This window comes from Daldinia loculata, assembly GCF_022478755.1.
Source record: "Daldinia loculata strain CBS 113971 unplaced genomic scaffold F4817scaffold_8, whole genome shotgun sequence".
NCBI lineage: Eukaryota > Fungi > Ascomycota > Sordariomycetes > Xylariales > Hypoxylaceae > Daldinia > Daldinia loculata.
In genome coordinates, this window is record NW_026054862.1 from 214,502 (window position 1) to 240,797 (window position 26,296).

At 47.4% G+C, this 26,296-nt stretch overlaps 12 protein-coding genes across 12 annotated transcripts; 6 read left to right on the plus strand and 6 right to left on the minus strand.

Annotated features, from left to right (window-relative positions):
• Nucleotides 1–645: 645 nt before the first annotated feature.
• On the minus strand, nucleotides 646–1,880 carry F4817DRAFT_368988 (putative quinone oxidoreductase; the record flags this gene model as incomplete). The annotated part of the gene is made up of 1 exon (XM_049307302.1): nucleotides 646–1,880. The coding sequence occupies exon 1, from the start codon at nucleotides 1,756–1,758 to the stop codon at nucleotides 646–648; it is 1,113 nt and encodes a 370-aa protein (XP_049161873.1). The 5' UTR covers nucleotides 1,759–1,880.
• A 998-nt stretch (nucleotides 1,881–2,878) lies between these two features.
• Nucleotides 2,879–4,012, minus strand: F4817DRAFT_328376 (uncharacterized protein). Its single transcript, XM_049302146.1, has 4 exons — nucleotides 3,692–4,012; nucleotides 3,579–3,640; nucleotides 3,011–3,382; nucleotides 2,879–2,958 (listed from the first exon to the last, which is right to left on the minus strand). The coding sequence occupies exons 2-4, from the start codon at nucleotides 3,606–3,608 to the stop codon at nucleotides 2,896–2,898; spliced, it is 465 nt and encodes a 154-aa protein (XP_049161874.1). The 5' UTR covers nucleotides 3,609–3,640; nucleotides 3,692–4,012; the 3' UTR covers nucleotides 2,879–2,895.
• A 2,021-nt stretch (nucleotides 4,013–6,033) lies between these two features.
• Nucleotides 6,034–7,870, plus strand: F4817DRAFT_328382 (Endosulfine-domain-containing protein). The gene is made up of 2 exons (XM_049302147.1): nucleotides 6,034–6,434; nucleotides 6,722–7,870. Exons 1-2 carry the CDS (start codon nucleotides 6,399–6,401, stop codon nucleotides 7,175–7,177), a joined length of 492 nt encoding a protein of 163 aa, XP_049161875.1. The 5' UTR covers nucleotides 6,034–6,398; the 3' UTR covers nucleotides 7,178–7,870.
• F4817DRAFT_328384 (metal-dependent protein hydrolase) lies at nucleotides 7,827–9,332 on the minus strand. Its single transcript, XM_049302148.1, has one exon. It carries the CDS (start codon nucleotides 9,103–9,105, stop codon nucleotides 8,017–8,019), a length of 1,089 nt encoding a protein of 362 aa, XP_049161876.1. The 5' UTR covers nucleotides 9,106–9,332; the 3' UTR covers nucleotides 7,827–8,016.
• A 351-nt stretch (nucleotides 9,333–9,683) lies between these two features.
• F4817DRAFT_328386 (IEC3 subunit of the Ino80 complex, chromatin re-modelling-domain-containing protein) lies at nucleotides 9,684–11,199 on the plus strand. The gene is made up of 2 exons (XM_049302149.1): nucleotides 9,684–10,048; nucleotides 10,118–11,199. The coding sequence occupies exons 1-2, from the start codon at nucleotides 9,840–9,842 to the stop codon at nucleotides 10,881–10,883; spliced, it is 975 nt and encodes a 324-aa protein (XP_049161877.1). The 5' UTR covers nucleotides 9,684–9,839; the 3' UTR covers nucleotides 10,884–11,199.
• Nucleotides 11,200–11,203: 4 nt separating this feature from the next.
• F4817DRAFT_328387 (DUF431-domain-containing protein) lies at nucleotides 11,204–12,955 on the plus strand. Its single transcript, XM_049302150.1, has 4 exons — nucleotides 11,204–12,020; nucleotides 12,147–12,257; nucleotides 12,392–12,510; nucleotides 12,622–12,955. The coding sequence occupies exons 1-4, from the start codon at nucleotides 11,681–11,683 to the stop codon at nucleotides 12,676–12,678; spliced, it is 627 nt and encodes a 208-aa protein (XP_049161878.1). The 5' UTR covers nucleotides 11,204–11,680; the 3' UTR covers nucleotides 12,679–12,955.
• Nucleotides 12,956–14,408, minus strand: F4817DRAFT_328389 (uncharacterized protein). The gene is made up of 2 exons (XM_049302151.1): nucleotides 14,101–14,408; nucleotides 12,956–14,052 (listed from the first exon to the last, which is right to left on the minus strand). Exons 1-2 carry the CDS (start codon nucleotides 14,230–14,232, stop codon nucleotides 13,057–13,059), a joined length of 1,128 nt encoding a protein of 375 aa, XP_049161879.1. The 5' UTR covers nucleotides 14,233–14,408; the 3' UTR covers nucleotides 12,956–13,056.
• A 53-nt stretch (nucleotides 14,409–14,461) lies between these two features.
• F4817DRAFT_328390 (imidazole glycerol phosphate synthase HisHF) lies at nucleotides 14,462–16,557 on the plus strand. The gene has a single exon (XM_049302152.1). It carries the CDS (start codon nucleotides 14,838–14,840, stop codon nucleotides 16,467–16,469), a length of 1,632 nt encoding a protein of 543 aa, XP_049161880.1. The 5' UTR covers nucleotides 14,462–14,837; the 3' UTR covers nucleotides 16,470–16,557.
• Nucleotides 16,558–16,667: 110 nt separating this feature from the next.
• On the minus strand, nucleotides 16,668–17,863 carry F4817DRAFT_368990 (ornithine decarboxylase antizyme-domain-containing protein; the record flags this gene model as incomplete). The annotated part of the gene is made up of 3 exons (XM_049307303.1): nucleotides 16,668–17,074; nucleotides 17,129–17,605; nucleotides 17,706–17,863. The coding sequence occupies 3 exons, from the start codon at nucleotides 17,861–17,863 to the stop codon at nucleotides 16,867–16,869; spliced, it is 843 nt and encodes a 280-aa protein (XP_049161881.1). The 3' UTR covers nucleotides 16,668–16,866.
• Nucleotides 17,864–19,626: 1,763 nt separating this feature from the next.
• F4817DRAFT_328394 (yippee-domain-containing protein) lies at nucleotides 19,627–21,378 on the plus strand. Its single transcript, XM_049302153.1, has one exon. It carries the CDS (start codon nucleotides 19,994–19,996, stop codon nucleotides 20,879–20,881), a length of 888 nt encoding a protein of 295 aa, XP_049161882.1. The 5' UTR covers nucleotides 19,627–19,993; the 3' UTR covers nucleotides 20,882–21,378.
• On the minus strand, nucleotides 21,057–22,136 carry F4817DRAFT_280030 (deacylase). Its single transcript, XM_049299536.1, has 5 exons — nucleotides 22,002–22,136; nucleotides 21,761–21,939; nucleotides 21,629–21,671; nucleotides 21,372–21,565; nucleotides 21,057–21,307 (listed from the first exon to the last, which is right to left on the minus strand). The coding sequence occupies exons 1-5, from the start codon at nucleotides 22,006–22,008 to the stop codon at nucleotides 21,233–21,235; spliced, it is 498 nt and encodes a 165-aa protein (XP_049161883.1). The 5' UTR covers nucleotides 22,009–22,136; the 3' UTR covers nucleotides 21,057–21,232.
• A 596-nt stretch (nucleotides 22,137–22,732) lies between these two features.
• Nucleotides 22,733–25,989, plus strand: F4817DRAFT_328402 (Not1 N-terminal domain, CCR4-Not complex component-domain-containing protein). The gene is made up of 4 exons (XM_049302154.1): nucleotides 22,733–23,561; nucleotides 23,633–24,722; nucleotides 24,775–25,288; nucleotides 25,393–25,989. The coding sequence occupies exons 1-4, from the start codon at nucleotides 23,307–23,309 to the stop codon at nucleotides 25,451–25,453; spliced, it is 1,920 nt and encodes a 639-aa protein (XP_049161884.1). The 5' UTR covers nucleotides 22,733–23,306; the 3' UTR covers nucleotides 25,454–25,989.
• Nucleotides 25,990–26,296: the final 307 nt, after the last annotated feature.

Sequence of the window (26,296 nt, forward strand, 5' to 3'; positions counted from 1 at the left end):
AGGTAGAGTTTATAGTAGTTTAAAGGTTTTACGTGCTCGCCAGTATTTAGAATATTTTAAAGATATCGGGTAACTGTAGCCGAAAGTCATGGTGGGTGGCGTGGTACGTTGGGTTATTCGAGTGCTGTAGACTCAAGGTACTGAACTGACTTCGTTTCTACTATAAAGGTCTTTAACTACAGAAGTATACTTGATAGGTACCGCAGTAATATCAATATAATAATAGGGAAGTCCCAAACTGAAGCTGAGTAAGCTACGTTGTAGGTTGTTGGCTAATAACACATGTATACCTCCTATTGCCTTTAGCTATGTCGCTCTTGAGTACTTGATCGCATCGCCTTAGATGCTAGATCTATTTATATTAATACTCAATACGATCTAGATCAAATCTTGCATTTTAAATTAATTAGATTCATGTGCTTTATTTGACCCTTACCCACATATAAAACGCTTCAACTAACGATTCACTTCACTTATACCCTTAACATAAGGGATACATCCTACATTACATAATGACATTAATAGTAATAATGAGAAGAGACGTGTTTATAGTTTATCTATACTAACCGCATATATCAGTCTATCAATTTGCCTATGTATTCCTTCATACCTCCAGTAGGTCCTCGTAATGACCAAGACACAATCTTAAGGGGCAAAAGCCACGAATTTTCCAATACCAATGTGCTCCGCGGCTACATCGAGAGCTTCCTTCCAGTCTTCCAACTTGAAGAGCTTCGTGTCCACAAAATTCTTGCCGCGAGGGAATAAGCCCCTTTCTAACATCTTAAAAAATAAAACAATATCATCTCGATCGTACATCAGCTTCCCTTTTATGGAAATATCCATGCCTATGACAGTAGGGACCATAGGATCCTCATTCCAGCCCATAAAGCTGACACGCCCGCCACGACGGAGAGCCAAGATGGTACTCTTGACATGCTGGGACTTAGCTGCCTGCGGTGGTGTAAAATCGAGGACAGCGTCAACAATGCCAAATGCCCGCAACGCGGCCGCATCCGCCATCACGTCTCCGGTCATCTTCACCGTCTCGATATTGGCGTTTGGTGTGCCCCTTAGCACATGTTCCTTGAGCCTGGCTAACTCCTTCTCGTTTCTGCCGAAGGCGATGACTCTTGTTCCCATACCAATAGCTGTCTGTATAGCCGCGCCTCCATAGCCCCCAGTGGCCGGGCACACAATGATAGTTTCGCCAGGCTTCAGGTCAATATCCCGGAATCCGCCGAACCCAACAAGCATGTGGCAACTATACAAGATATCCGGGACTGTGTAGCCTAGTTCACCACACAATCTCGCCTCGTCAAGGGCAAAGCAGTTCTCCAGGGGCGCTTGGGCGTACTCAGCGAAATACCCGTTACGCCACACGTCGCGGATCAGCTTCTTGCTGCCCTCGCTTAGACCCTCGTGAATAGCTGTGAGGAACAGATCGTTGGGGTTATCGCGCGAGTGGATCACACAGTCGACATACACAAGCTGACCTGGCTTTAGGAGAGTTGCGTCGGCTCCGACGGCGACGATGCGGCCAATGGCACTGATACCGCCTACGATTGGCTTGGGGAAGTTGTAGTAGCGAGTACCACTATAGATCTCGCGGTGGTAAGAAAGTATACCGGCGGCAGTTATTTTGACGATAGCTTTGCCCAGGCCGGGCTGGGGGGTTGGGATGTTCTTGAGGTTGAAGCCTTCGCCGATGGCCTCGAGCACGAGGGCGCGATGTTCGGTGGGAAGGTCGGATGCCATAGTGAAAGTTAAGATGAAGGTGAGATTGAGATTATAGAAAAGGTGAAGAGACAGATGATTCTGGACATATTCTCAAGCTCATAAACCGGATCTTGGAAGCCTTATATAAGAATGGCCGTTCTACCTCAGCCGGCGATGATCGGATATATTCAAAGTTTCTCCGATTAGTCTGCGGCAAGCATTTCCCATTTAAGGATTATATCCCTTACGAATATCTCCGTGAGGTCTTTGATACTATGGCATGATGTTTCCAAAGGTTGGTTTTCTTTCTTCATACGGTGTTGTTCAATCACTACCTCCTATAGATCCCATGCTCCTTATCTCCACAAAGCCGGACGACATGAGTACCTAAATAGGGATAACCGTCACTAACTTCACATAAGACGCGATGGAATAATAATATAAATAAAAGTTAAATCATAGGACTTAAAACTAATACATTCCAGTTTATGTCTTTACGGTATTCTACGAAAGCGTTGTAGGGATAGTGACGTACACGAGCTCTCTCATAATAATCACAAGTTTACTACAATACTATAAAGCATATATCGCGGGTATTAGAGATTAATTACCAATAGGATCTTAGTATTTCTCAATTCAGCCCGGCGTACTCGATATTATGATTCGGAGAAAGCTCATAAAACCGGATAGACACCGAAATAGGGGGGGGGAGAATATAAAATTTATCACCGGTAACTTAGGTGTTAAGCTCCACATAATGAAATATCAAAATCAACGTTATACATGGCTTATCACCGGTAACCAAACCGTTTAGGTAAACTCCGTGAGCCAAAATACTAAAGTGGAAAGGGTGTGAGTCCTATCGCCGGGATCAAACTGCTAACTCCGCATGCTGAAATAGTGAATACCTAAGAAGTATCAAAATCATAACTCTTAGACATTTATGAATTTCGAAAAGAGGTAGTATATGGGTAATAATTGACACAATCAAACGAGGCCTACACCTATACACCTGGAAAGCGATTTTCTTTTTCCTGCATAGTTTTGGCCCTTGTCTTCATATACTTGAAGTTCTTGGTCTTAGAATTGATAGTAAATAATATACAGTACGGATTTTGCAAGTATATTCATCTATCGCACCAAACCACTCTTGGTTCTAGTTTGTGCCCAATGAGTTTACGTCCTCTTCCAGTCTAGCAACGACAGCTTCAAAGAAATCCCGCCAGAAGCCATCATGCTGCAAGTTTGATACAGTATATACGCTTTCAAGACACCAGTTAACTGCTGCTAGATAATTCATACCGCCCTGTTCCAGAACACAATCTGCCAGTCGCCCCCCTATTTCTCGCTTCGATATAATCGATTTCGCATCCATGTCATCTATAACGTCAAGCTCCTCAACTACCTTTCCGACGATTAGTTGTATAAGTAAAGCCCCTAGTGATAATACGACGAGATGAACCGGCCTCTGCGTTTTCAGTAATCCGCTGTTTTGAGTGGTTGTAGAGGTATCCCCTGAAGTGTACCTTTTTATAACAAAGGGGCGATAAGGAGAATCATTATGGGAGCATCGGGTGTCATCGCTGTGGAAGACAATGTCATCTAATCCAATCTTTTTGCCAGCCACGGTGTGTCGTATAGGTGTAAGACACTGATAGAAAGAGTGAGTGCTATCTTGATCATTTCAGGGTAATAAAATGGTGGCAAGCTCGTTTGGCTCCCGTCGATAGTCTGCCGGAGTGTGATTTTCCTTCGGAGATGTGATGGGTTAGTCGAAGAAGCATATAGCCAAAATCTGCGTTTTTCGTGCCGAACGTATCCAAAATAGCCCACAGATTGCTGATCCTCTATTTGTACAGCTTTACAGAGGTCAGTGACCCTCCCAGCATGAAGACATCGCGTCAGCGGCATCCAAGACAAGGTTAGGACGCCCCCAACTAGGATTTCCGTTTCTGAGGCTGATGTACTATAGGTACCCGTCGGAGGTGGAAGGCTTTTACACATTACGACAACATTTTTCGCTGAAAGCAATCTAGCTACTTCATCAGAGTCGAAGGAATGTATTTTCGAAGATGGACCTATAGACCCAATCGATGAAGAGTTGGAGGATTCTTTCCTGGAAGACAATGTGTTGAAAAAGCCTACAATTGATCTTGTCCTCCGAGATATGGGCCATGTACTTGACTGCTTTCTTAAGCTGTCTATCACCATTGCCAACCCAGCTCAACACGATCAACCCGACTACGAACAACAGGATATTCGCCTTGTGATAGACAGATTCCCGCTATTAGACTACAGACTTGTCGAAAGGCTTTAGAAATCAATAATATGGCGCCGGCAGTACTTGAAATACTGGGAGAATCATTACAGTGAGGTTTCTGGAGGCCTAGAGGGTGATGCTAGCGCCAATGATAAGTTCGACAATGCGAGAACAGTCACTTCACCAGCCTTTTAGCACCTCAGAGGTTCTAGAAAGGATTCAAATCTACTAAGTAATTCGATCGAAGATTCAGTCGCTGCATCAAAGATCTCTGGAACTTCATGTGCCACTCCTAACGGCAAACCGGACCGACTGAACGTTCCGCAAGTGCCTGAGGAGTATATTGACGGTCCATTTATGTGCAAATTGTGCTTTCTTATGATCGAAGTACAGTCAAGGGGAGAGCGGGAGTATGCATATTCACTATCATCTAATTTTTTCTCATCTAAATTACCGTACTTATATATGTGTAGGGAACATGTCTAGGGGGACCTAAAGCCTTATATATGTCTCGAGCCTTGCCCTACCGCCGATCACCAATTCTCACGCCGCTCCGATTGGGCTTTTCATATGAAACAAGTCCACTGGGGGCAACGGTGCTGTGTTACGAGGTGTCCTGAAACTTTTAGTAGCATTGAGGAAATCCAAGCCCATATGACGATAGATCACAATGGAGAAGTCCCAGAAAATAATCAGGACGATATCAACATAGGCGACCAGGCCAATGTCCGGATAACCGCAAGGGATTGCCCGATATGCTTTAAAGAGCGGATCGAAACAGCTGATTAGTATTACTCTCACGTTGGCGACCACTTAGAGCAACTATCCCTCCTCTCATTACAGCATATTGAATAAAATTGAGACGAAGTAGGATATAAGTTCGCGGCTGGGGAAAGTTGAAGAGAAAGGGAAGGAAGGGAACTGCTAGTAGAGAAGCTCTCTTTGGAAGACTTGTACTCAAGAATGAGTGTTTGATATGTACAAATGATACTAGAATTTTAGAATAAAAGAAGGAAAGTCAGACTACTCGTAAACTATTAATTGAGCAATAAACTAGTATGGGATCGTATTTAACTAATATCTGTAAACGGGCTGTCAAGCATACTTATGATTCTTGAGAAATAGGTAGGGACAGAAAGTAACTTCATACTATGTCTCAAACAGCCGGTCTGTCTTATAAACAAGTCTATTTGCATAAACTTAAATGAACTATAAAGGAGGAGCGGTAATAATACTACCATCGCCACCAGATATCTGTTCAGTTTTGGGGCTCAACTAATAGATGAGGAGTTTCGTATCACATTACCTACTGCATAAACATACCGCCGGTACTATCCTATCAGTCAATAATCATATTTCGTTATCATCCCTCATCTAGCAAGGTAGAAAGCAACGTGGGTTGCTGTTGTGTTCCTGTAGTAGAGTCCCTGATTGGTGCCATGAGTTGCTCGTCAGATCACGACGTTTTCTAGATAAGGAGTTGCTGGTCCGACCGCAATATCACCAATATAAGGTGTGACCAGTTTGCTGTAGGATGGTGGTGACTACGACGTCGGATCAGACCTGTCGAACGGTTTCCACGCAGTCAGTCCTTACGAGGCCGTCGTCATGGATGTGTTGGATAGATGCCCTGGTATTAATCAGCGGTATTAATGAAGATGGGCTGCCATGGCGACGATGCTCAGGAACTGACTCATAAAGGTGGGCAGAGTCAACGAGGTAAGACAGAGTTGAATTGATTGATAGGTAGGTTGAAAGAGGGTATGAATGCAAGGATGAAAATGCTCCGAATCGATTAATAACTGTCGTATGTTAATAAACAAACAATTCGAAGTTGCATATTGGACCCTGATTATTCTTCGAACCCTTTTTGAGAGTTTGGGAGGGCGGCAACTTCCGGATATTATAGGTCACATCGTGCTGCGACATGCTCAGATACAAGCACTACATAGATACAAACAGTGGTATCTGAATACTTTGTGGTACTTTGTCCTTACTTAAGCGGCTTGTGCTTATAATTGGGTCTTTGTCTTAACTAAGAGCAACGCTAGCGGGTACAATTCCGTCACCCCCCAATCGTAGCGGTAGTCAGCCATCCCACCACCTACACCTGCCGTTACTTATATCGGTAGTCAGTTAAGTGAGGTTAGGTTTAATGTTAGATAGGTAATTAGGTACCTAACCTACCTCGTTGTACTTGAAAGATACACTGGGGCACTTAGGCTTAGGTATTCTTGCTCCCCTCCCCCAAAACGAACTTCCAATACAAACTACGACGAAACTACGACGAAACCTCCCACCCTCTTTCGACCACATTTTCTTCTCAACACCACCGTCCATTCGCAAGCCCAACGGCACTGAGAAACCCGTCTGTTAAAGACTTGTTCCTTTGATCGAGGCGACCTTCGCGTACTTCACCATGAACCCTCACCAGAAGAACAAGGTTGACGTCAAGGTCAGTTTTCCATTCACACTTACATTCCTCCCCACCACACCCATCTACTCTACTCCTTGTTGGGTTGGATGCCCACTTACTGTACCCAAACCAGGGGGGGTAGACGATACGACGGACGGAACTAAGCCTATCATCCTAATATTTGGTTTACTATGGCGAGATTTAAGTCTCACGTCTTTGTCTCTACTACACTACCGAACATCATCTCCATCGTTCCACATGACACCGCTGCACATAACCCCACATACAAATACCACCAACATGGATGCTAACTCCCTCTATCGCAGTCGCTCACCCCTGATGAGCAACGCCTCTTCCGCCTGTACGGCAAGCTGCCGTCGAAATCCGACCACTTCGCCAAGCACCTGAAGGAGCGCAAGTATTTCGACAGCGGAGACTACGCCATGTCGAAGGCGGGCAAGGGCGACAGCGTCGACACAGGCAGCGTCGGCAGCCAGCACCCCGTCCCCGAGAACATCCCCCACCTAACGTCGCCCAACGGCCAGAACGGCGGCAGCACCGTCGCCCACCAGCACCACCCCAGCCTGCACGCTCACACCAGCCAACAGGTCACCTCCACCGGCAGCCCCGTCAAGGAGAGCAGCTTCCTCAACCGCGAGACTAGCGCCGACGAGAACGATGCCGCTGAGAATGGCGACAAGGAGAATAACGCTAAGAATGCTGAGGCTACCGGTACCGCGGTAAACGGCGATGCTGCCAAAGGTATCCCGATCCGAAGATAAGATGATAGTAAGGCGACACTGCTACTGGGGCGGGACAATGTAGGATGAGGTGAGACGAGATGATTCTACGGAGGACAGCGGATGAACAGCGTTGGATGCTACTTAAGAAAAGAGGCGCGTTATCTAAAGGGTTTCTACCCTCCTCCCCAGCTCTATCATACACGGCCACGGGGAGCGTATGTGTACGTTTTTTGCCCGTCGTTGTACGACCGAGTAGTTGCGTTGCGTTGCGTTGCGTTATATTGCGCGCGAGGGAGACGAGAAAGGTGCAAAAGGTGCTAGTAGCCGGCTCCCGTTCACGACGATGGGTTACGAGGACTTTTTTTTAGTTACTTCTTTTTGATTTTTTATCCTCCCGCGGCGTTTGGGGAAACGGTGATTTCGCGTGGTACTGGCAAAGGGAAATTTTCGCAATTGCAAAAAATATCACGGATGGAACGACGCTATGTCGTCGTCGTCGTTTTCTTCTAGGGTCTATTCCCAATTCCCAAATCGAGAACTTTCGCTAAGACCCCTGGTTCCTTTTCTTTTGTTTTCTCTCTCTCTATGTTCTGGCTTGGTTGACTGCCTAACCTAATGTTTGGAACTGCTGCTATTTATTACTCTTACCTGTGAATGCAACATGGGTTAGGCATTGCTCTGGTGTCAGTGTCAGATAGTTGTTTTAATAACGAGGCTTCATATCTCGGGAAATATCAGGTCCTTGTGCCGTGTTCTCAACAGTATTCACTTGCCAGGTTGTAGCTTTCCATTGATTTTTGTCTTTCTGCTGGGTATATGCCAGAGGGCTATCACACTTTTCCAGTTCCTCTACATACTTGGTAAGTGGAATTCTATCTTCAAAATGCACAGGCCTTCTCGGCCAACGCCTTAGCACCATCGAAGGTCTTGTTTCCTCCGATGAATCCCGACGCGTGTATAAATACACCACCCGGAACCCCAGATACCTCGTCCAACTGCTCATCGCGCGCGCCCCGCCACGGCTCGGGCAACGCCTTTCGGCTCTGGAACGAGTCTTTGGTGACAGGCACGGCTTGTATCCGCCACTTGGCGTCGGGGACGGGCTTCTCCGGGTATAGCACGTAGAGAACTTTCTTAGCCGACTCTCCCTCTTCTTCTTCCAGGGTATATAGATGGTCCTTCCAAGGCACGGCTTGGCCCTCGAGCACCATGACGCGGCCCTCGGGGTCGAACTGCAGTCTCTTCTTGTAAGCATCCTGAACGATGGCGCGCGCGGGCAGCCATGCTCGCGCATAGTAATCGAGGTCCCGCGAGAACTCCTCGCCGATACGCGTGCTCGCCGTAAGGAACTTCTCATCCTCGGCGGCCTGGGCCTCGGCCGGGTCCGAGGGTGTGGGATCGTTCCAGTTGGGGTTTAGGCGACCGACCATAGCGCCGAGGGTGAAGCCACCGGTGCTGAAGGCCTTCTCGATGCCAGCCTCCTCTAACTTCTTCGGGTCGTACGACGAGATGCCGTTGTCGTGGGCGTCGAGAGCCTCGATGAAGGACTCGTAGAGCTTGTTCCATAGCACGCCGACCTCGTCGCTATCCTCAGACTTGCTCAGGTGCTGGGCGATTATGGACTTGCCGAAGTGCATGTACACCAGCCCCGCGCTGGACAACTTAGTTGGTCGGCCGGGGAAAGTTGTAGTGAATGTACGCTGGTGGTGGTCGTAACGGTTGCGCGAGGCGTCATATTCACCGCCTACATCGACGACGGTGTGGCATGTCTCTAGTAGAGCTGGGTCGCGCGTGCGGACGAGGGAAGAGTCGGCGTAGGTAGGAAGCAGCCGTAGCATGTAAACGGCGAGGGCCTCATCAGCATGGAAATGGCCGTTGTGGGTGCCGATTTTGACACCGTTACCACCACCCGAGGTTTTCAATCTTTTTGCTGCGCTTTCAGCCATTTTGAATACTTGTCGGAACATACAACGGTATATATTTGGCTGATTAATTGTTCCAATTTACTTTTCGTCGTTTGCAAAGGTCAGCCTGTGAATATTTCTAAAGATAACTATTGGCTGTAAAGACGGATAGCGATGTGGTGGGCTGGTGGGGTCTAGAATTTGGCCTTTTTAGGTTTGGTACGGTGGGGGTGCTATGTTATCGATAGCTTAAGGTGTGGAATGTTTAATTGATTAGGGGTGGTTTTAGCGAAATGCTCCATCTGGAGAACTGATGCTTTTATTAGCCCCCAAAAGAAGGAGGAGATGGTATGAACGCGTGTTGCTGGAAGGAAAGATGCGCGGTATCAGTGTGCAGTGTGCAGTGTGCAGTGTGCAGTGTGCCAGGCTAGGAGGGAAATGCGATCGCTCTTGCCATAACACATAACCTCTTTTTTATGAATGCACCCGCACTTTTTGAATCACTAAATTTTCAATCCACCAAACATTAACCCCCAACTCTCATTGTCTTCTTGTTTTTTAGTCACGTTCGGGAGGCATGGGCCATGTTTGACAATTCCGCCTTGTCGTAATCATTTAGGATAGCCTCTCTCCCAACTGAATTTTTTTATCTCTCATTACTTCTCTTCGCAATCAATTAACCCAACCTTTCCAAATTCTTACCATCTCTAATTTAATTCCCTTTTTTCCCCCTACAACCATTACATTATCATTTATCGCGTCTCTATCGCGTAAGACGGCTGCTCCCTGGACAGACAATGGAGCGCTCAGTTAAGGCCGAGTTCGACAAAGATGTCGACCATAGCGACCTTCACATGACCGATACAAGGCCGTCATATAAATCGTGGAAGAAGAAGTATCGAAAGATGCGCATCAAGTTTGACCACCAAATGCAGGAGATCGAGACTCTGCATAAACTAGAACAAAAGGCCATGCGAACTGCTAAGCGTTTAGCTATCGAGAACGAGTAAGAACTATCCCTTTCTTTGCGCTTTATCTCGACAAATGGACATGCGATCACTAACCACGCCTTCAGTCGCCTACTGGACTTGTTATTTGATATCAACGAGTCGCCCCAGATCCCTTTCGAGCGACGGATAGACCTTAGTTTAGAAGACGACGATGATGATAACGACTCAGACGCAACCCAAAAGCCTACAAGATCTCTAAGGCGACTAGAGGAGGACGTTCCACATAGATCGTTTGCCGCCACTGTTGAGCAATATCCAGAAATCTTGGATGACTTGGAACCTCGAGATCCTCAGATACACCCTACTTCTTTTCTAACGGCCGATGACGTTGACGAGTATCTCCACGAACTCGATACGCGATTGGGCCTGAAGCCGAAGCCCACTCTCGCGCCTAGTGCCATTGGCAAAGAGATCCCAAACCCGGCCGCTAACTTCGCGCTGCGCAATCCGACGAGTGTCTACAACTGGTTGCGAAGACATGCACCTAAGACGTTCCTCCAGGATCTTGAGAAGGAAAAAGATAAGGACAAAGGCAAAGATAAGGATGATGGCCATGATAAAGAAGACGACGGTCGGAAGCGTAAGGGCGGCGGGACCGCACGAAATAAAAGGCAATCAGCTGTCAGTCGTAAGGAAAAAGAGAAGGAAGCTGCCGAATCCATGGACTGGGATGATGATGCGGGTTACGATGCGCCGGCGAAGGGGAAGAGGAAAAGAGACGATGACGGCGGTTACCGACCTAAGGGGGGATCGAGCAGACCTACGAAGAAGCGTAAGAGCAAGGACTTTGGTTCCCTTCCAACCAAGGGTTCGCGAAAGTCAACCGCTTAAATTCATATACTAACTACACCATGTTACAATGGTCCTACGAGGGGAGAGCTTCCCCGGTGTATCTTCATAAGTAGTCGCTGGCTACGGGCGCAGGGTTTAAGGGCATTAAAAGGCACGATGATTAAGGTCAGTTTGGCATGGAATTGGTACTAGAAGGGTATATAATGCGGTAGTGTTTTGATCAGTCTAGCCTCAGAATCCTGTGTCTAGGCCTATTAATAAGTTCAAGTGTGTCTTTACAACTAGTTCCTCATTCCGTGTATGTATACATAGTGATAGACACAGTGACTGAGTCTAGCTTCAAATGACATAAGGGCGTCTACGTAGGAGCTTTGGTTGTGTCGACTTGATTGGTTCCCGCTCTTTCAGTTTAGTGGGATTTTCTCAATCGGTGCAAAATCAGGGCTTTGTTTTGTTTGGGCTTTCCCTCTTGGGAGCCAATAAATTCATTCATACAATCAAGTCGAACGGGTCAGCAGATACATCATAAGTTCTAAATCTTTATAAGTTGTTTACCTAATAAGTAGTTGATAAAAATCGCAATAGCGGAATTCGTACCGAAATTACTTATAGTAAAAGGCGTATAACCTACCAAGGCTTTGGGTCTCATCGCAGCATACTACATACATACCTAGTACGCAAACAAAACACAGCAATAGACACCGAGATCCAGAGAAATCTCGAAATATAAAAGGTGCCCGCCCTCCTTTTCCACACATAGTTACCCACATTATAAGCAGCCCAGTCACGCACGCAGTAGCAGCAGCAGCAGCAGCAGCAAGTCCCAGCCCACCAAGATGCCGGAACGCAAGACATACGTAGTGGAGCACCTGGACGCGGAGCTAGGGCCGTGGTCGGAGCTGGAGTACGCGGCGATCGCGGAGGAGACGCAGCGGGCGCAGAGCACCTTTATGCTGTCGTCGCTGCCGCGCGGGTTCAAGGTCCCGTATAAGTTGACCGGGTTCCCGTCCTTCATCGCCGAGGGTCGGAGCATCGAGGATATTTACACGGACGAGGAGGATAGGGAGAGGGTGTGTCTGCTTGATCCGCAGGCGGATAGGGATTTGAGTCCGGATGATAAGAGGGATTTCGATGTGTTTCTGTTTGGGGGGATTCTGGGCGATGATCCGCCGAGAGGTATGTGTGGGCTTTCTTTGCTGTGGGGGGGGAGGGTGGAGGGTGGAGGCCAATATTTCGAGATGGGCGGGTGAAGGGAGGATAGTGGATTGGTGATGAAAGTTAAGTTACTAATATGATGAACAGATCGCACGTCCGAACTGCGCAAGAAGGGATACCAGGGCCGCAGGCTGGGCCCCGTGCAGATGACGACCGATACGGCGGTGAGGGTGACGCGGATGGTGATTGAGGAGCAGTGTAAGTTAATTTTCACCTCACACTTCTCACTTTTCTTTCCCCATTATATCCTCATCCCATTCTCTTTTCATAGCAAGCTACCTCGCGAACGAGTGGAAGTATCGCGAGTCTACATAGCTAACCAGAAAAAACAGTCACGTTGAACAAGATACCCTACCTCGACTACCCCGAGCTCAAGTTCAACGAGCACGAGAGCACAGAGATGCCGTTCCGATACGTGAAAGGCAAGGACGGAAAGCCGATCATGCCTCAGGTGGGTGATTATCTCATTTTCCTTTTGTCCCCTCCCTCCCGCAGTCTTCACCGCTGCTTTGGTATTTGGCTTCTAGCTGGAGTAATAGCTTATCTGATAACAACTTGGTAGGGAATGATAGATCTTATCAAGAAGGATGCCGACAAGAGTATCAACGATCTATTCTAGAATCAATTCCAGAATGAATTCTAGACTATAAACTGCAACAAGTACTGGGACGAAATTGGGCAACGAGTAATTAGAACAGGTTAGGTAACCTGATTAATAAAAATTACTTGACTAAATGCCATGGCTGGTTGACGGGGTTTGAGGATCATCGAGTAGTCTGTGACTACTGTATTATGAGCTGAAAAATGCGTGATCGCATGTATTAACCCCCGAGGAAGAAGTACTCCACAGGAAGCAGACAAGAATACTTAAGAATAGGCAAATTAAAGCACAAAGATTGATTCTCACTTCAGAGGCTCTTGACTAAACCTCCAAGTACTACAGTAAGAGTGAACATAGCTTAGTACGATACTCCGATCAGCATGCTTGGAAGAATCCTTAGATTTCATCCATGTCCACGTCCTCATTCTCATCTCCCTCTCCTCCCGATCCATAATACTCGACCCTATCCATCTCTTCATCCTCTTCATTCTCATCTATCACCTCATTCTCTTCTCCCTGCTCCCCTTCTTCCAGCTCATCCCAATGATGCGGGGTAGGCGTAGAAACCATAGTATCAGCAACGCTAGGCGAAGGCGAAGTTGCGGCTGACCCCTCGCGAATCGATAACGTTCTAAGAATGCCAGCGTCTTTCACCCTCATTCTCCTCGGGCCCCTAGTGTGAGGAAGATTGAATTTGCCTCGGTGGCCTTGCTTGAGTTTCCTGCTTCGGTTGTGTTGGGCTCTCACTTCCATGCTCTTAGCAATTACAGTGACTTCGTCCGTCTCGCCTAACCTTTTCTTAAGCGCGATGAGCTTCTCGAGAAAATTACCCTGTGCGACTCTTTCCGGAGCAGCCCACTTTTCGGCAGGAGGGACAGCAGGTTGGGAGGTTTGCCGCTCCTTAGACGCAATCGCATCACGTTGTCGTTTCAGAGTGACGTCCTTGGGCTTGAGCTGCTTCTCCTTGACGTTGATTCTTGCGCAGCTAGCGGCTAAGAGATCTACATCATGATCCAGCTGCCGGAGAGCCGGAAGAGGGTTATCGTTGTCACGCTTTGCCATGAGGAGTTCGGTGCCGACGTTCTGGTTCCATTGGCCTGAATAAACACGCCCCTTATACGAAATAATCGGATTAGTAGTTTCGAGGTCCAAGATCTGAACCTCATGGTCATCTCCATCGTCAGCACTTTGAGACTCTTTCGGCTTTGAATTTCGCGATAGATCTCTCTCATCGTCGCTATCATCGATGCCGTTACTTGGACTCATTCTCCTGTTCAAGTATAACTTCGCCCTTTCAGCTTTCTCGCCACCACGATAGCCCGGCCTGTTAATAACACTGGCATCACGGCTAGTGAAGTCTGCTTGAGAGAGATCTAGAGTAACATAGAAGCTCTGATATAAGTTAGTCTCTAATCTAAATACTTATAGTAAAATACTTACCTCGGTCTCTGTTTTAGAATATTCATATTCCCATTCAGATTCATCCTCCTCAGCGGGTAGTTGGCTGTGCCAAGTCGCGGGAGCTCCGTAGGGAACGCGAGGACCAGCCTCACTTATACCGTTCCTAGCCATCGGATATCTGTAAGACGGAATTATGACGGCTTAAGGATATGCAGAAACGCATTTGAGATGTCGGGTTATCATGTAACACGGAACTGAAAATCAACTTTGTAATTGTAATTTGTAATTCCCTAGTATATGTGTCTTTAAAGAGCTAAGTTGCGTCTTGATAGCTCGGATCCTTTAAGTGAAATGTCATGAAGTTTAGAAATGAGGTGCTTGCCATTTTTAGCGGTAGCTCAGGCGGTCAACACTGGCATTATGCGCTAAGTTTCCTAGCTAGGAGGTACCTAGGTAATTCTTGGAGGGGTCGTTCAAGCGCAATCGCTCCTGTCCTAGCTGCCCCTCCTGCCCCTCATCCGCGCTGAAAATTCCCATTGTAGCTGCCTTTGACTCACCCGCCAAACTACCTCCTATGTCCCTTTAGCTCTCGCGTAGAGGTAGATAAACTTCGAGGTCCGCTAAGTTATCGCTAACTTCCAGCTACTTCGCTATAAACTATAGTTACGTAGGTACCTAAAATCTAACTTCCCCTACCTAATCTCCCTAAACATTGCAAAACTTTTCGTGCGCTCTCGAGTCCCTACACTTACACGCCGCTGCCGATCTCGCCCGCTATGCCTACAGTTCACTTGCTCGACTATGTCGCGGGCAATGTACGGTCTCTCGTCAACGCCATCGAAAAGTGCGGATACAGCGTTGAATGGGTCCGTAGCCCGGATGAGGTCGCGCGCGCAGAGAAGTTGATTCTGCCCGGAGTTGGCCACTTCGGCCACTGCACAAGCCAGTTAGCATCTGCCGGATACTTACCTGCCGTTCGCGCACATATCGAAGCCGGCAAGCCGTTTATAGGAATCTGCGTCGGGCTTCAAGCGCTATTCGAAGGTTCAGTTGAGGATCCTGCCCACCCGGGTCTGGGTATAATAAAAGGTTCTCTGGACCGCTTCGATGACACCCAAAAATCTGTTCCGCATATCGGCTGGAATAGCGCCAATGCTGGCGGCAAGAGTTTATACGATCTGAGCCCGCAAAGCAAGTACTACTACGTCCACTCGTATAAGTACCCACACGTTAAAGGCGACCTAGAGGGCCAAGGCTGGACCGTTGCGACGGGAGAGTACGGCGGGGAGGTATTTGTGGGCGCCGTAGCGAAGGCGAACGTGCTGGCGACGCAGTTCCACCCGGAGAAGAGCGGCGTTGCAGGACTCAGAGTGCTAAAAGCATTCCTGACAGGCGAAGGCGCAAAGACACTAGGCCAAGACGTAGCCGGACCAGCACCAACAGGCGGCCTAACAAAACGAATCATCGCATGTCTTGACGTACGGACAAACGACCAAGGAGACCTCGTCGTGACGAAGGGCGACCAATACGACGTGCGCGAAAAGACCGACAACCGCGACGTGCGCAACCTCGGCAAGCCAGTCGAGATGGCCAAGAAGTACTACGAGCAGGGCGCGGACGAAGTCACCTTCCTCAACATCACCAGCTTCCGGGACTGTCCGCTAGCCGACCTGCCTATGCTCGAGATTTTACGGCGCACCTCGGAGACGGTCTTCGTCCCGCTGACTGTCGGCGGTGGTATCCGCGACACGGTTGATACGGACGGGACCAAGGTCAGCGCGCTCGAGATCGCGACTATGTACTTCAAGAGTGGCGCAGACAAGGTCTCGATTGGTTCCGATGCCGTGCTCGCTGCCGAGGAGTACCTCGCCGTTGGGCGTAAGCTCTTCGGTAACACGGCTATCGAGCAGATCTCCAAGGCGTACGGGAACCAAGCCGTCGTAGTCAGCGTCGATCCTAAGCGCGTCTACGTGCCCAAGGTCGATGCCACGCGCCACGCCACCATTCGCACTAATTTCCCAGGCCCCCGCGGCGAGGAGTACTGCTGGTACGCCTGCACGATCAAAGGCGGTCGCGAGACCCGTGATTTGGACGTCGTGGAATTGGCACGTGCTGTAGAGGCCATGGGTGCCGGCGAGATCTTGCTTAACTGCATCGATCGCGACGGTACCAACTCGGGCTTCGACCTCGAGTTGATTAACCAAGTCAAAGCCTCGATACGCATTCCCGTCATCGCGTCCAGCGGTGCCGGCAACCCATCCCACTTTCAGGAAGTCTTCGAGAAGACGCGGACGGACGCTGCGCTGGGAGCAGGCATGTTCCACAGGGGAGAGTACACTGTCAAGCAAGTCAAAGATTATCTAGCAGAAAAGGGGTTGGAAGTGAGACAGTTCGAAGGGGAATTATGAAATCTGGGGTCGAGGGAGCTAACGGGTCTGGCGCATTCATCGCATTACGGCATTTAGTAGATAGGCGTTACGGGTTTAGAATATGGAAGTGGAAAGTTAGAAGCTCGTTGTCTATTGATAGTAATTTGCTACTATACCGTTGCCTTCGCAATACTGATCCATTTTCAATCTCGGTCCTCTAAGCCGATGCGACGCCTATGGTATGAATGCAGCAGATGCAATAGAAACGACCCATACGCCAAGGCTAATGGGGGTGTAAATACGCCTTCCGAGAACTCCAAAAAAAGAAAGCAACCTTAACCTTAAGGATATGTAGGTATTTAGACGCCGAATAACCCTTAGCACCTTCGTAAAATCGAAATAGGTTGAACGATCGTTAGAGTCCAGAATACCACATCTAGACTTCCATGCCCATGAATAACCATTTGTCGCTAATGACATCGATGTCTTTGGCCCAATGGTCCAAGGTGGTCATCTCGAAACCAACCCACTGAAGACTCTTCATCAATGCCTTCGCATATTCGTGCGGCATCGAACGGTCCACGCAGATCACGACATGCGAGCATTCGATTGGACCATCGGCTAACTCAATCAAAGCAATGAGTCTGCGATGGTGTCAGCATAGCCCCAAATGATACGATAGAAAGTAAATAACATACGCTTGCTTGAGATCGCGGCCTACGAGCCCGCTATCAAAGAATGCAAACAAGGACTTCTCGTCGCCATCTTCTGTGATAAAGGCTCGGAAGCTAGCACCTCCAGCATAATCCCAAAATTCCATCCATCCGTTCACATAGACTCCGAGTTTGGTATCAATGTTGCAGAAGGACGACTGACTCATAGGATAGTCGTCAGGTGGTGTAAGCGCGTAATTAACACCAGTCAGGCAGGAGCCATTACCGGCCACATTCCACTCACCCTGGAACACAGCTTTCATGGTCTCGCAAAAGAATCTCTCACATTCTTCCCTGATCTGAAGTGTTGCCCCCCCTCGGCGGCTTCGGCTAATCGGTGCGTTGCGGCTGCGCTTCTTGTTCTTGGGCTGAAGAGCGAGCTCGTTAGACGTCGTGATGGCCGCGAGGGGGGGACTTGACGGAGGAGATGGTAGACCTGAGATAGGGACCTCAGGAATACCACTCGGCCCCTGTTGGAAAATATTGGTTAGTACACAAGTCTAGATTGATATAGGTGATATAGGTGATATAGGTAGGTAAGTTTGGGGTTTAGTTAGGGGACAAAGACATACCTGCAGCCCCGGTAGTGCAGTAGTGAAGTCCCTTTAGGGACGCAGCGGGGTCGACGACGTAGCAACTGGCGAGGACATTGACCTCACGGGCCACGGCCTCGCCGTTACTACTAAGATAGTTATTTTTATTGTTTTTCATTGGCGCCATAGCTGATGATAGAATCCAGGTTTATCGTAGGAATGGAGTTGACTGGTCGAAATGATGAATCGGGACTTTGGGAGAACTCCGAAAAGCGTAAGCGTAATTGATAGGTGTGCGCTGTCGAAATAATTATCTGTCCTTGACAATCAAGTTTGGTTTGTGGTTGGTTTAGCTGTTGAGTCAATTGGATTGCTCTTAAGTCGTTTTGGATTTGACGGTCTGTGTATGGTTGAGTTGAAGTTTGTAAGATTGACTTATGAAAATTGTAGGGCGGGCGGACGGACGAGGCGGCAACTCTCAAGTCAAATATCTTCGAAAGAAGACAACAGCGGTCAATGTGGGCACTCGCATTTGCCAAAAGAGCGGGCTAGTGGCTTCTAGATTCTGGAAACGGCTAGAGTTTTACAACTGGACCAATCACTTTGCTGCATTGTAGCCGCGCCACCCCGCATGTCGATCACGTGCTAATCTGATATCGGTTGAACCAATAGGCTGGGAGCGTGGTGATTGGTAGCCGATTCTTGTGCAGCTTGGCAGCTCCATTCCACCAACTTCTCAGAAATCCGCAGAGCCGATCAGCCCACCGGCAGCAATGTTTTATCTTTGACATACATACATAAATCAAAACGTGCGATTGCTATGAACATCTGTTTGATCTGATAATCAGACCTTGATTTGAACCTCGATAGGTACCTAATATATATGTATGTATACATTGGTAATATGAACAACTTTCAGTATAAGAGTATTGTCATCTAGTCGCTTTTACTTATATTAAGCCAGGGAGCTAATTCGCATATTAAGTCTGATAACCCCTTTGATACGCAGATAACCTATTGATTTATTTAATATAATTTATAGATCTAACACAACCTTATATTGGCTAGTCTGCGCTTTTTCTCTTCTACTTTTACTCCAGCTTTTTACTATCTTGCTGCGAAGATAGCTACTCCGCGCTCGGCGTTCGGTTGACTCAGTCATATCGCAGCTTAGCTCTACTGACTCGCATGGCGGCGACTTGGCTCCACATACTCGGCTTTGGGCTTACATCGTCAGTGGCTATAATGTAGTACATGTGGTAGCGTAAGACTGATGCCACACTTGGCGATAGAGAGGCAGTTAGGTGTTCGCGAATCAGCACGTGGAGAAGTAGGTCGATCTTTTTGGCCAGAGCCTACCTTAGGTACATATGCAGCACTTAATAATTGTCTATTTATGATCAAGTACAGTCAGAATTGCCTGGTGCATATTATGTTCTAAAGATCTGACTAACCTAGCGATTAGGCCTTGGTGAACGCGGCATTCAAGATAGTGTACTAGACTATTATTTGAAATAGATGCTAAAATATGTAGACACAAAATATGAAGATGGTATATCAAGTACATAACATCACGAATGCAACAGCTATAGATGTAATTACCTAATGTTGTATCATGGAAGCAACTTAACCCAGGTATATTAAGTAATATTATAGTGTGACGCCATCTACATAGGTATTAAACTTAGCATTGAAGCTGCCCAAGCCTATTCCTATTATAGCTGTAGCAGGAGCCATGCAAGGGTCACCTTTCAAACAGTAGCCCGCTCTATCCGCTCTCTTAGCCTTGTCGGGTGGGCGATAATGGACGATAAAGCTTAGGGGGGGCATCTCCGATAAGGGAGCGTGTGAGTGCACCTTTCCCTCAGAATGATGCGATGATGCGATGCACACGGGATCAACTCTAAATGATAATGCTGGTAAATATGTACCAAGTCTACTCGTTACATACATAGGTATGTCATGTATAGCATCCATGGATGAAGCCTGACATGGATATCACCCGCATATTCCGGGAGTGTAAGTAGCTCTTTTAAGATGTGGCATGTCTGCCCAACCATCCAGAGCATGGAACCATTCTTTGCTGTCCGTTGCTCATTGCTCGTTGCTCTTCTGCTTCATGCATGCGGGGCTAAGCTGTTGTTACACTCCAACGTCTCGACTTTTCTGTCTCCGACGACTGAGCTGGTCTCCTTTGACTGTTCAACTTAAACTATTCAAGTCAGGTACTTGAAATATACACATCTCTCCAACGGAGCATGGTTCATGCTCATTATATCGAAAGATATACCACAGGCTACTTTACAACTCTAGTAACATGTATTCCATAATGTTTAACGAGGTGCTTCCGTCCCCGCCTCCTCTGCCTGCACCGGTTCGAGAGGAGGTCGAGGGACTTAAGTTTCCCGTTTACCTACTCCCTAGTCTCTCTATGCCGTTTCGCCGAAGACGACAGAGCTCGCAGTCGAGTCACGAAAGCCCACCAGCCGATACTCCACCGTCTTTGAGCTCGTCTCCTACGGACTCGACACCATCAAGTCCTACGAGGCGGCTATCGATACCCTCATTTACTTTACCTACCAACTTCTTTACCAACTTTAGGTCTAAAGGGAGCCAACCATCCCTGGCACCCTTAGAGACGTCTATTGCACGAACACAACCCAACACCATTAGGTGCTCTACATGTGCTTCCGATTTTGCATTCGCCTCGCAAATTGTGAGTAAGGGATTCACAGGCCGTTACGGCCGGGCATTCCTAGTTTCAACGCAGGACCAACCGCTACGTAGAGGCATGAAGGCCGGAGACCTTATTAACATCAAGATTGGCAAGTCAGAAACCCGCCTCTTGGTTACTGGATCGCATGTCGTCGCAGACATCTCTTGTACAGTCTGTCACGCCAAGGTGGGCTGGAAATACATAGACGCGAAGGAAGAGTCGCAGAAATACAAGATCGGGAAGTACATACTCGAGACTCAAAGAGTTGTCGTATACCGGAACTGGGAAGACACTAGGGTTGGCGATGTTCACGGGTTTGAAACCGAGCAGGAAACCGAGCCAACGGAGGGTGATGTAGAGCCCGTCATGTTCGACTCAGACGACGAGGATGAATGCGAAGATATCTTCATGGGGACTTGGGATGCTAATGTGGTTGCTAAGAGGCGAAGCCGGAAGGTCAATAGGCGTCCGAAGAAGAACGACGGTTGAACTAACAACCGCAAGCATTCCACGGAGTTTCGTGACGGTAATACCCCAGAACGGATTTTTTTTTAGATGGGCGTAGCGCTTCAACACCCTCTTTTAAGAGGAGTTGACAGACTCTTCGTGAATACGGAATCGGGCGGATCTGGGCGTTTTTGGTTTTATCACATTGCATGCGGCATTTGCATTAATATTGATACCCTCACTATAACAGGTTTAGGATGCGGTTCTTTTCGACTACGAGCTTCTGATTATAATGTTTCAGTACTAAATACTCAAATGGATATAATGGTCGAGTTTGTATTGAGAAGTCAATCATTACGTTGCTGTAAACAAGAGCTATTGGATAACTAGCCGTTATTGTTGATTTAGCGTAGGTGTTGGTGTTGGCGCAGATGTAGGTTTTTGACCAGCTGATAGCTCCAGCGTGACCTAAAACCCGGGTTAATATCTCACCCTACATGGAGTTGGGAGCACAGAGGAATTCAAGACATACAGGGCCATCGTTCACTAAGGCAACTTCCATCATGGCTTGAAACACTCCGTTCTTTACCTTATCGGCTGCGTAGCCTTGTTGGACCTTTTCAAAAAAGTAGTCGTAGAGTCTCTTGGCCTCCTCCCCTCCCATCGCTCCGTGGAAGTCGGGCTTATTGCCCTTCTTAGTAGAGGCAAGTAGGGTGAATTGGGACACTGAGAAGTCCTTGTTAGGCGGTAATAATTCCATTTTTTTTTACCGAAATACTTAGAACTCACCGCATAGGACCTCACCGCCGATATCCATCACACTCTTTTTCCACTAATAAGTATTTGTTAGACATGACCACGGAGTACACGCGTATGAGACAAAGGAGAAATAAAGAATGGGGCATAAATATGTCACCATACTCTTCCCCCCGCATTGTCGTCCCACAGCTTCAGCTTTAATACTTTAGCTGCTAAGGAATCTGCTTCTTTCTCTGTATCACCGGGGGCCACTGCGGCAAAGACTAAAACTCCTTTTCCGATAGACGATACGACCTCCTTTTCTACCGTCACGGAAGCAGACAGGACGCGCTGTAGGATAGCTGCAAGTAATATGAACAATTAATAATAAGTTAAGGTGGATGTTTGAATTTAAAGTACCGACCTTTCATTTTAAACGATATGAATGTTGCTCAAATAAATGACTCCGAATATACTAATATTAATGAGTTATATTGAGGATTGCAAGGTGCATAATGTGTTTGCGAAACACTTTAGAGGTAACTAACTAGTTGATATTATCTTCAATCTTTAATTACCTAATACTAGTCCTGATGGATAATACGGCAATGCCTACCTAAGGTAAAATGCTGCTAGTGTTACTAATTGTAGAAAACAAGTTGTCGTCTGATTGCCAGTTGGCATGTCAAGTCTTAGTACGTTATTAGACTTCATGATCCACTAAAAGAAAGGCCCGCTTTGAGCTTTGAGCATTGAAACGGTAAATGTCAAATGGACATTAAGTTATCAGACCAAAATGTAAACAATCAATGCATAAGTGCACGGTAGAGAGTACCTAATTAACAAATATAGATAAAAATTAAGGAATATTACGTATAGGTAATATCTTACCGCAGTTTCGGTTTAAGTGAGGATATAAAAACCGCAATGTTCTTACCGAACCCTAGCATTAATACCGATATAGAGGTACGTAACAGTTGTTACACCCCTTAAACGTGAGGCGGACAATAACTCTTGTTGTTGCCTGTAACTTTGCCCTAGAGATAACGTTGGGGTAAGTACGATATGGTACAGGGAAATACCTACGTAACATAGCAACGGCACTGAGGTAAGCCGGGCCGGGCAGGTGTTATTATGTACATGTAAGGCAGGCTACGGGCTGTGTGCGGTAGGCTGTAGTAGGCTGTAGATTGCGATTTCAGCACAGCCCTAGTGCAGCTTTCATCATCGCATCTAAACCCGTGTGAAAAGATTCAGCCTTTCTAATAACAAGCAAGATAACAGATAAACCCTACAGTAGTCAGCAAACAACAATGTTTTAGACATCACTAAAACATTACATTGCATTACTTATTCCTCTTCCTCTTCCACCTTCCCGCCGGACAAAGCAAACGAATGATACCCATTAGTCGCGATATTCGAATATTCCAATATTCTTTCCTCATTACCTTCATAGGTCCCAGTAACGAGCGCCGCACTACATACGCTAAACCAGTGCGATACCGTTAAATGATTTACGGGATCAAACCTAGAGGTTACCTCGACCGGGTTCTATCCTGCGCCAGTTTCACTTAGACTTTTCACAGTCACAATTACCTACATACCTACCTACCAACTACATCGTTGCGCCTTACGAAATCTGCCCTGTATACGGCCTTCGCGTCCAGCCCCTACGTATTCGCCCTACTACCTATTCGCTCGGGTTCATTCCTGAGCACACATCGACACAATGGCAGCAAGGAAATTACAACAAGAGATAGACAAATGCTTCAAGAAAGTTGCAGAAGGAGTGGCCGAGTTCGATGCCATTTACGAGAAGATCGAGCAGTCAAATAACACGGCCCAGAAGGAGAAGCTGGAAGATAACCTCAAACGGGAAATAAAGAAGCTGCAGAGATTACGAGACCAAATCAAGACGTGGGCTGCTAGCAATGACATCAAGGATAAGGCCCCGTTACTGGAGCATCGGAAACTAATAGAGACGGTATGTACTAGAGCAAGAGAATTTTGCAAGCTCTGCTGTAGTATCACTAACGCATTCTCTCTGTGTTGTAGCAAATGGAACGGTTTAAGGCTGTAGAAAAAGCTATGAAGACCAAGGCGTACTCGAAAGAAGGCCTCTCGGCAGCCGCCAAGTTAGATCCGAAAGAGCAAGCTAAGGTAGAAGCGGGCGAGTTCCTAAGTAGTATGGTCGACGAGTTGGAACAGCAGATCGAGGCGCTCGAAGCGGAAGGAGAGGCGATACAAGCGACAATGAAGAAGGGCAAGAGCCACGCTGCCAAGGCGGATCGTATGGCAGCTATTGAGCACATAATCGAAAGGCATAAATGGCACCAGGGAAAGCTCGAGTTGATTCGTAGATCACTCGATAACGGGGGCGTCGACACGGAACAAGTGAACGACTTAGAAGAGAGTATTCGCTATTACGTCACAGATGGTACAACAGATGATTATATCGAAGACGAAGGACTTTATGACGAGTTGAACCTTCAAGAAGAGGAGGACGTTTACGGTATGGTCCAGGACAATGACCGAGTTTCGTCGCAAGATACGCAATCTATACAGGAAGACGTTGCGGATGTGGAATCGCGATCTGGTAGCCTACCCGGAAAGTCACGAAGTGCTGTCGATGCTGCTGCCGCCGTCGGCCGGCGCCCCTCCGCACAGATGAAGTCTCCTCTCCCGACTCTAGCAACATTACACAACCCCTTAGCGAATGTTACTAATGGTAGTACCGCCAATGCTGGTATGAAGCCTGCATCATTACCAACACGGCCGGCTGGAGAGGGTCTCAAATATGCCTCAGCCGCTGCAGCCGCTGCCGCAAGCGATAAAAACAATGTTGGTATCGCGCCACTTCCTCCACCACCTGGATCGCAACCAATATCAGCTACACCGGGTATTTCACCTTTACCTCCTGCTGCGCCGTCGAGGACGAGTGCTGCAAATTCACCAAGTATAGCTTTCTTACAACCGGCTCCGTCAGAACAAAAACTGGGGAGCCTTTCTGTTCCAGCAAGCGTGCCTGAACCTAAGGTCTCCGAGCCAACTATCCCGGCCGCTGCTCCGAAGAAGCCAGAGAAGGCGTCTTCGAAAGCTGCAGGTAAGGCGCCCGTTACTACGGATCACGCTGAATCTTCGAGAGGTATATCGTATTGTATACGCAGTATTTACATCCTACTAACCCGGTCATATAGCAACTCAATCCAATGGCATCGCTAATGGTATTAAGCCTATTGAGGAGAAGGAAGAAGAGTCTATATACCATCTCCCTGCTTCGTTACAGGATTTAGTAGAGTCTTTCGAAGTGACGAAGAAGCGTTCACTGCCGGTGAATAGCCCGTCACATCTGCGCATGATGGCGGCCTCTCAGGCGAACCTGAATTCGATCGATGCATTCGACTCTGAGCCAACCCGGATATATAGACCTGATACCCGATATCCTTCAGCATCGGGGTACCCGCAGGAACCGCTCCCAATATTCGAAGACCCCAGGCTATACTCGCGTATAGAACCCGATACGCTCTTCTATGTATTCTACTACAAGCAGGGCACTTATCAACAGTATCTAGCAGCCAAGGCGCTTAAAGATCAAAGTTGGCGGTTTCATAAGCAGTACCAAACTTGGTTTCAACGACATGAGGAGCCTAAGAGCATAACTGAGGAGTTCGAGCAAGGCACCTATCGCTTCTTTGACTACGAGTCGACGTGGTACGTATCCTACGATTATGTTTCTGCTATCTTATTTTCAACATGAAATATGTCTCCTTTACGCTCAGACATGGTCTTACGAATCTATTGCTAACCTGTTCCAGGATGAACCGCAGGAAGGCAGATTTTAAATTTGCCTATCGTTTTCTCGAAGATGACGTATGAATATCTTAGTCCCTGCTGCCTATCCTAAGCATAGTAGATGGTCAACTGGCAGGGGCCCTTTACCTCGCAAGGCTTACTGTATGGAATATACTGTTGAGGCAGAGCCGTGGCAAATAGTCTGCCTTTGTCGTAATATCTGTAAGGAAATACATACAAGAACAGCCTGGTTCTTTCCCGGTGGTTTCACTTAGAATTATTCAATGCTGTGCGATGCTCCCGAGTGCGGAATGACCTATTTAGCTTTACTAATAATTTCCCAATGAATGATACGTCTGGCACAGATAGACAAAGTAGGTTCCTTGGCCGTATATTCGCTTTGCTAACTTTCACGATCGAGGACTTGTAAGTGTTGTTTCCTCTCACCGCTCAAAATTTTGAGCTCAACCGTCTACCAGTTATACGCCGAGTCGAGGAAGACCGGTGAAGCAAAAAATCGGTCCCTAGGTTGCGTGCCGTCTTCGGCTGCGGTCTGCTCACGAATAAAATATGTGAGCAGCGTCCGAGTCGGCGTCCAACAGACAAGCTGACGCTTTGCTGGGATAGTCATATGACTTTTATTAGGTCTCGTGGCATCCATGATTGGGGTTAGCGACATGAAATTTGAGGCTACAACCGGCCTATCGGATGTCTTCCCATTGCGTAGTTACATAGGGTCGACTCGCCAGGTACCAAGCAGTTGGGTTTAGAGTTACGCTGCTAGCATTATTACGTCCCTGGCCCTGTTTCTAGAAGGGCCTACGATTCGTGCTTCTCTTATTCTTCTCTTATAAGTCCACGGACGAAGAACGAAGTTCGTTTTTTTCTTTCACCGCAAAGCAAAATGCGGTATCGCTCTAATGCCAA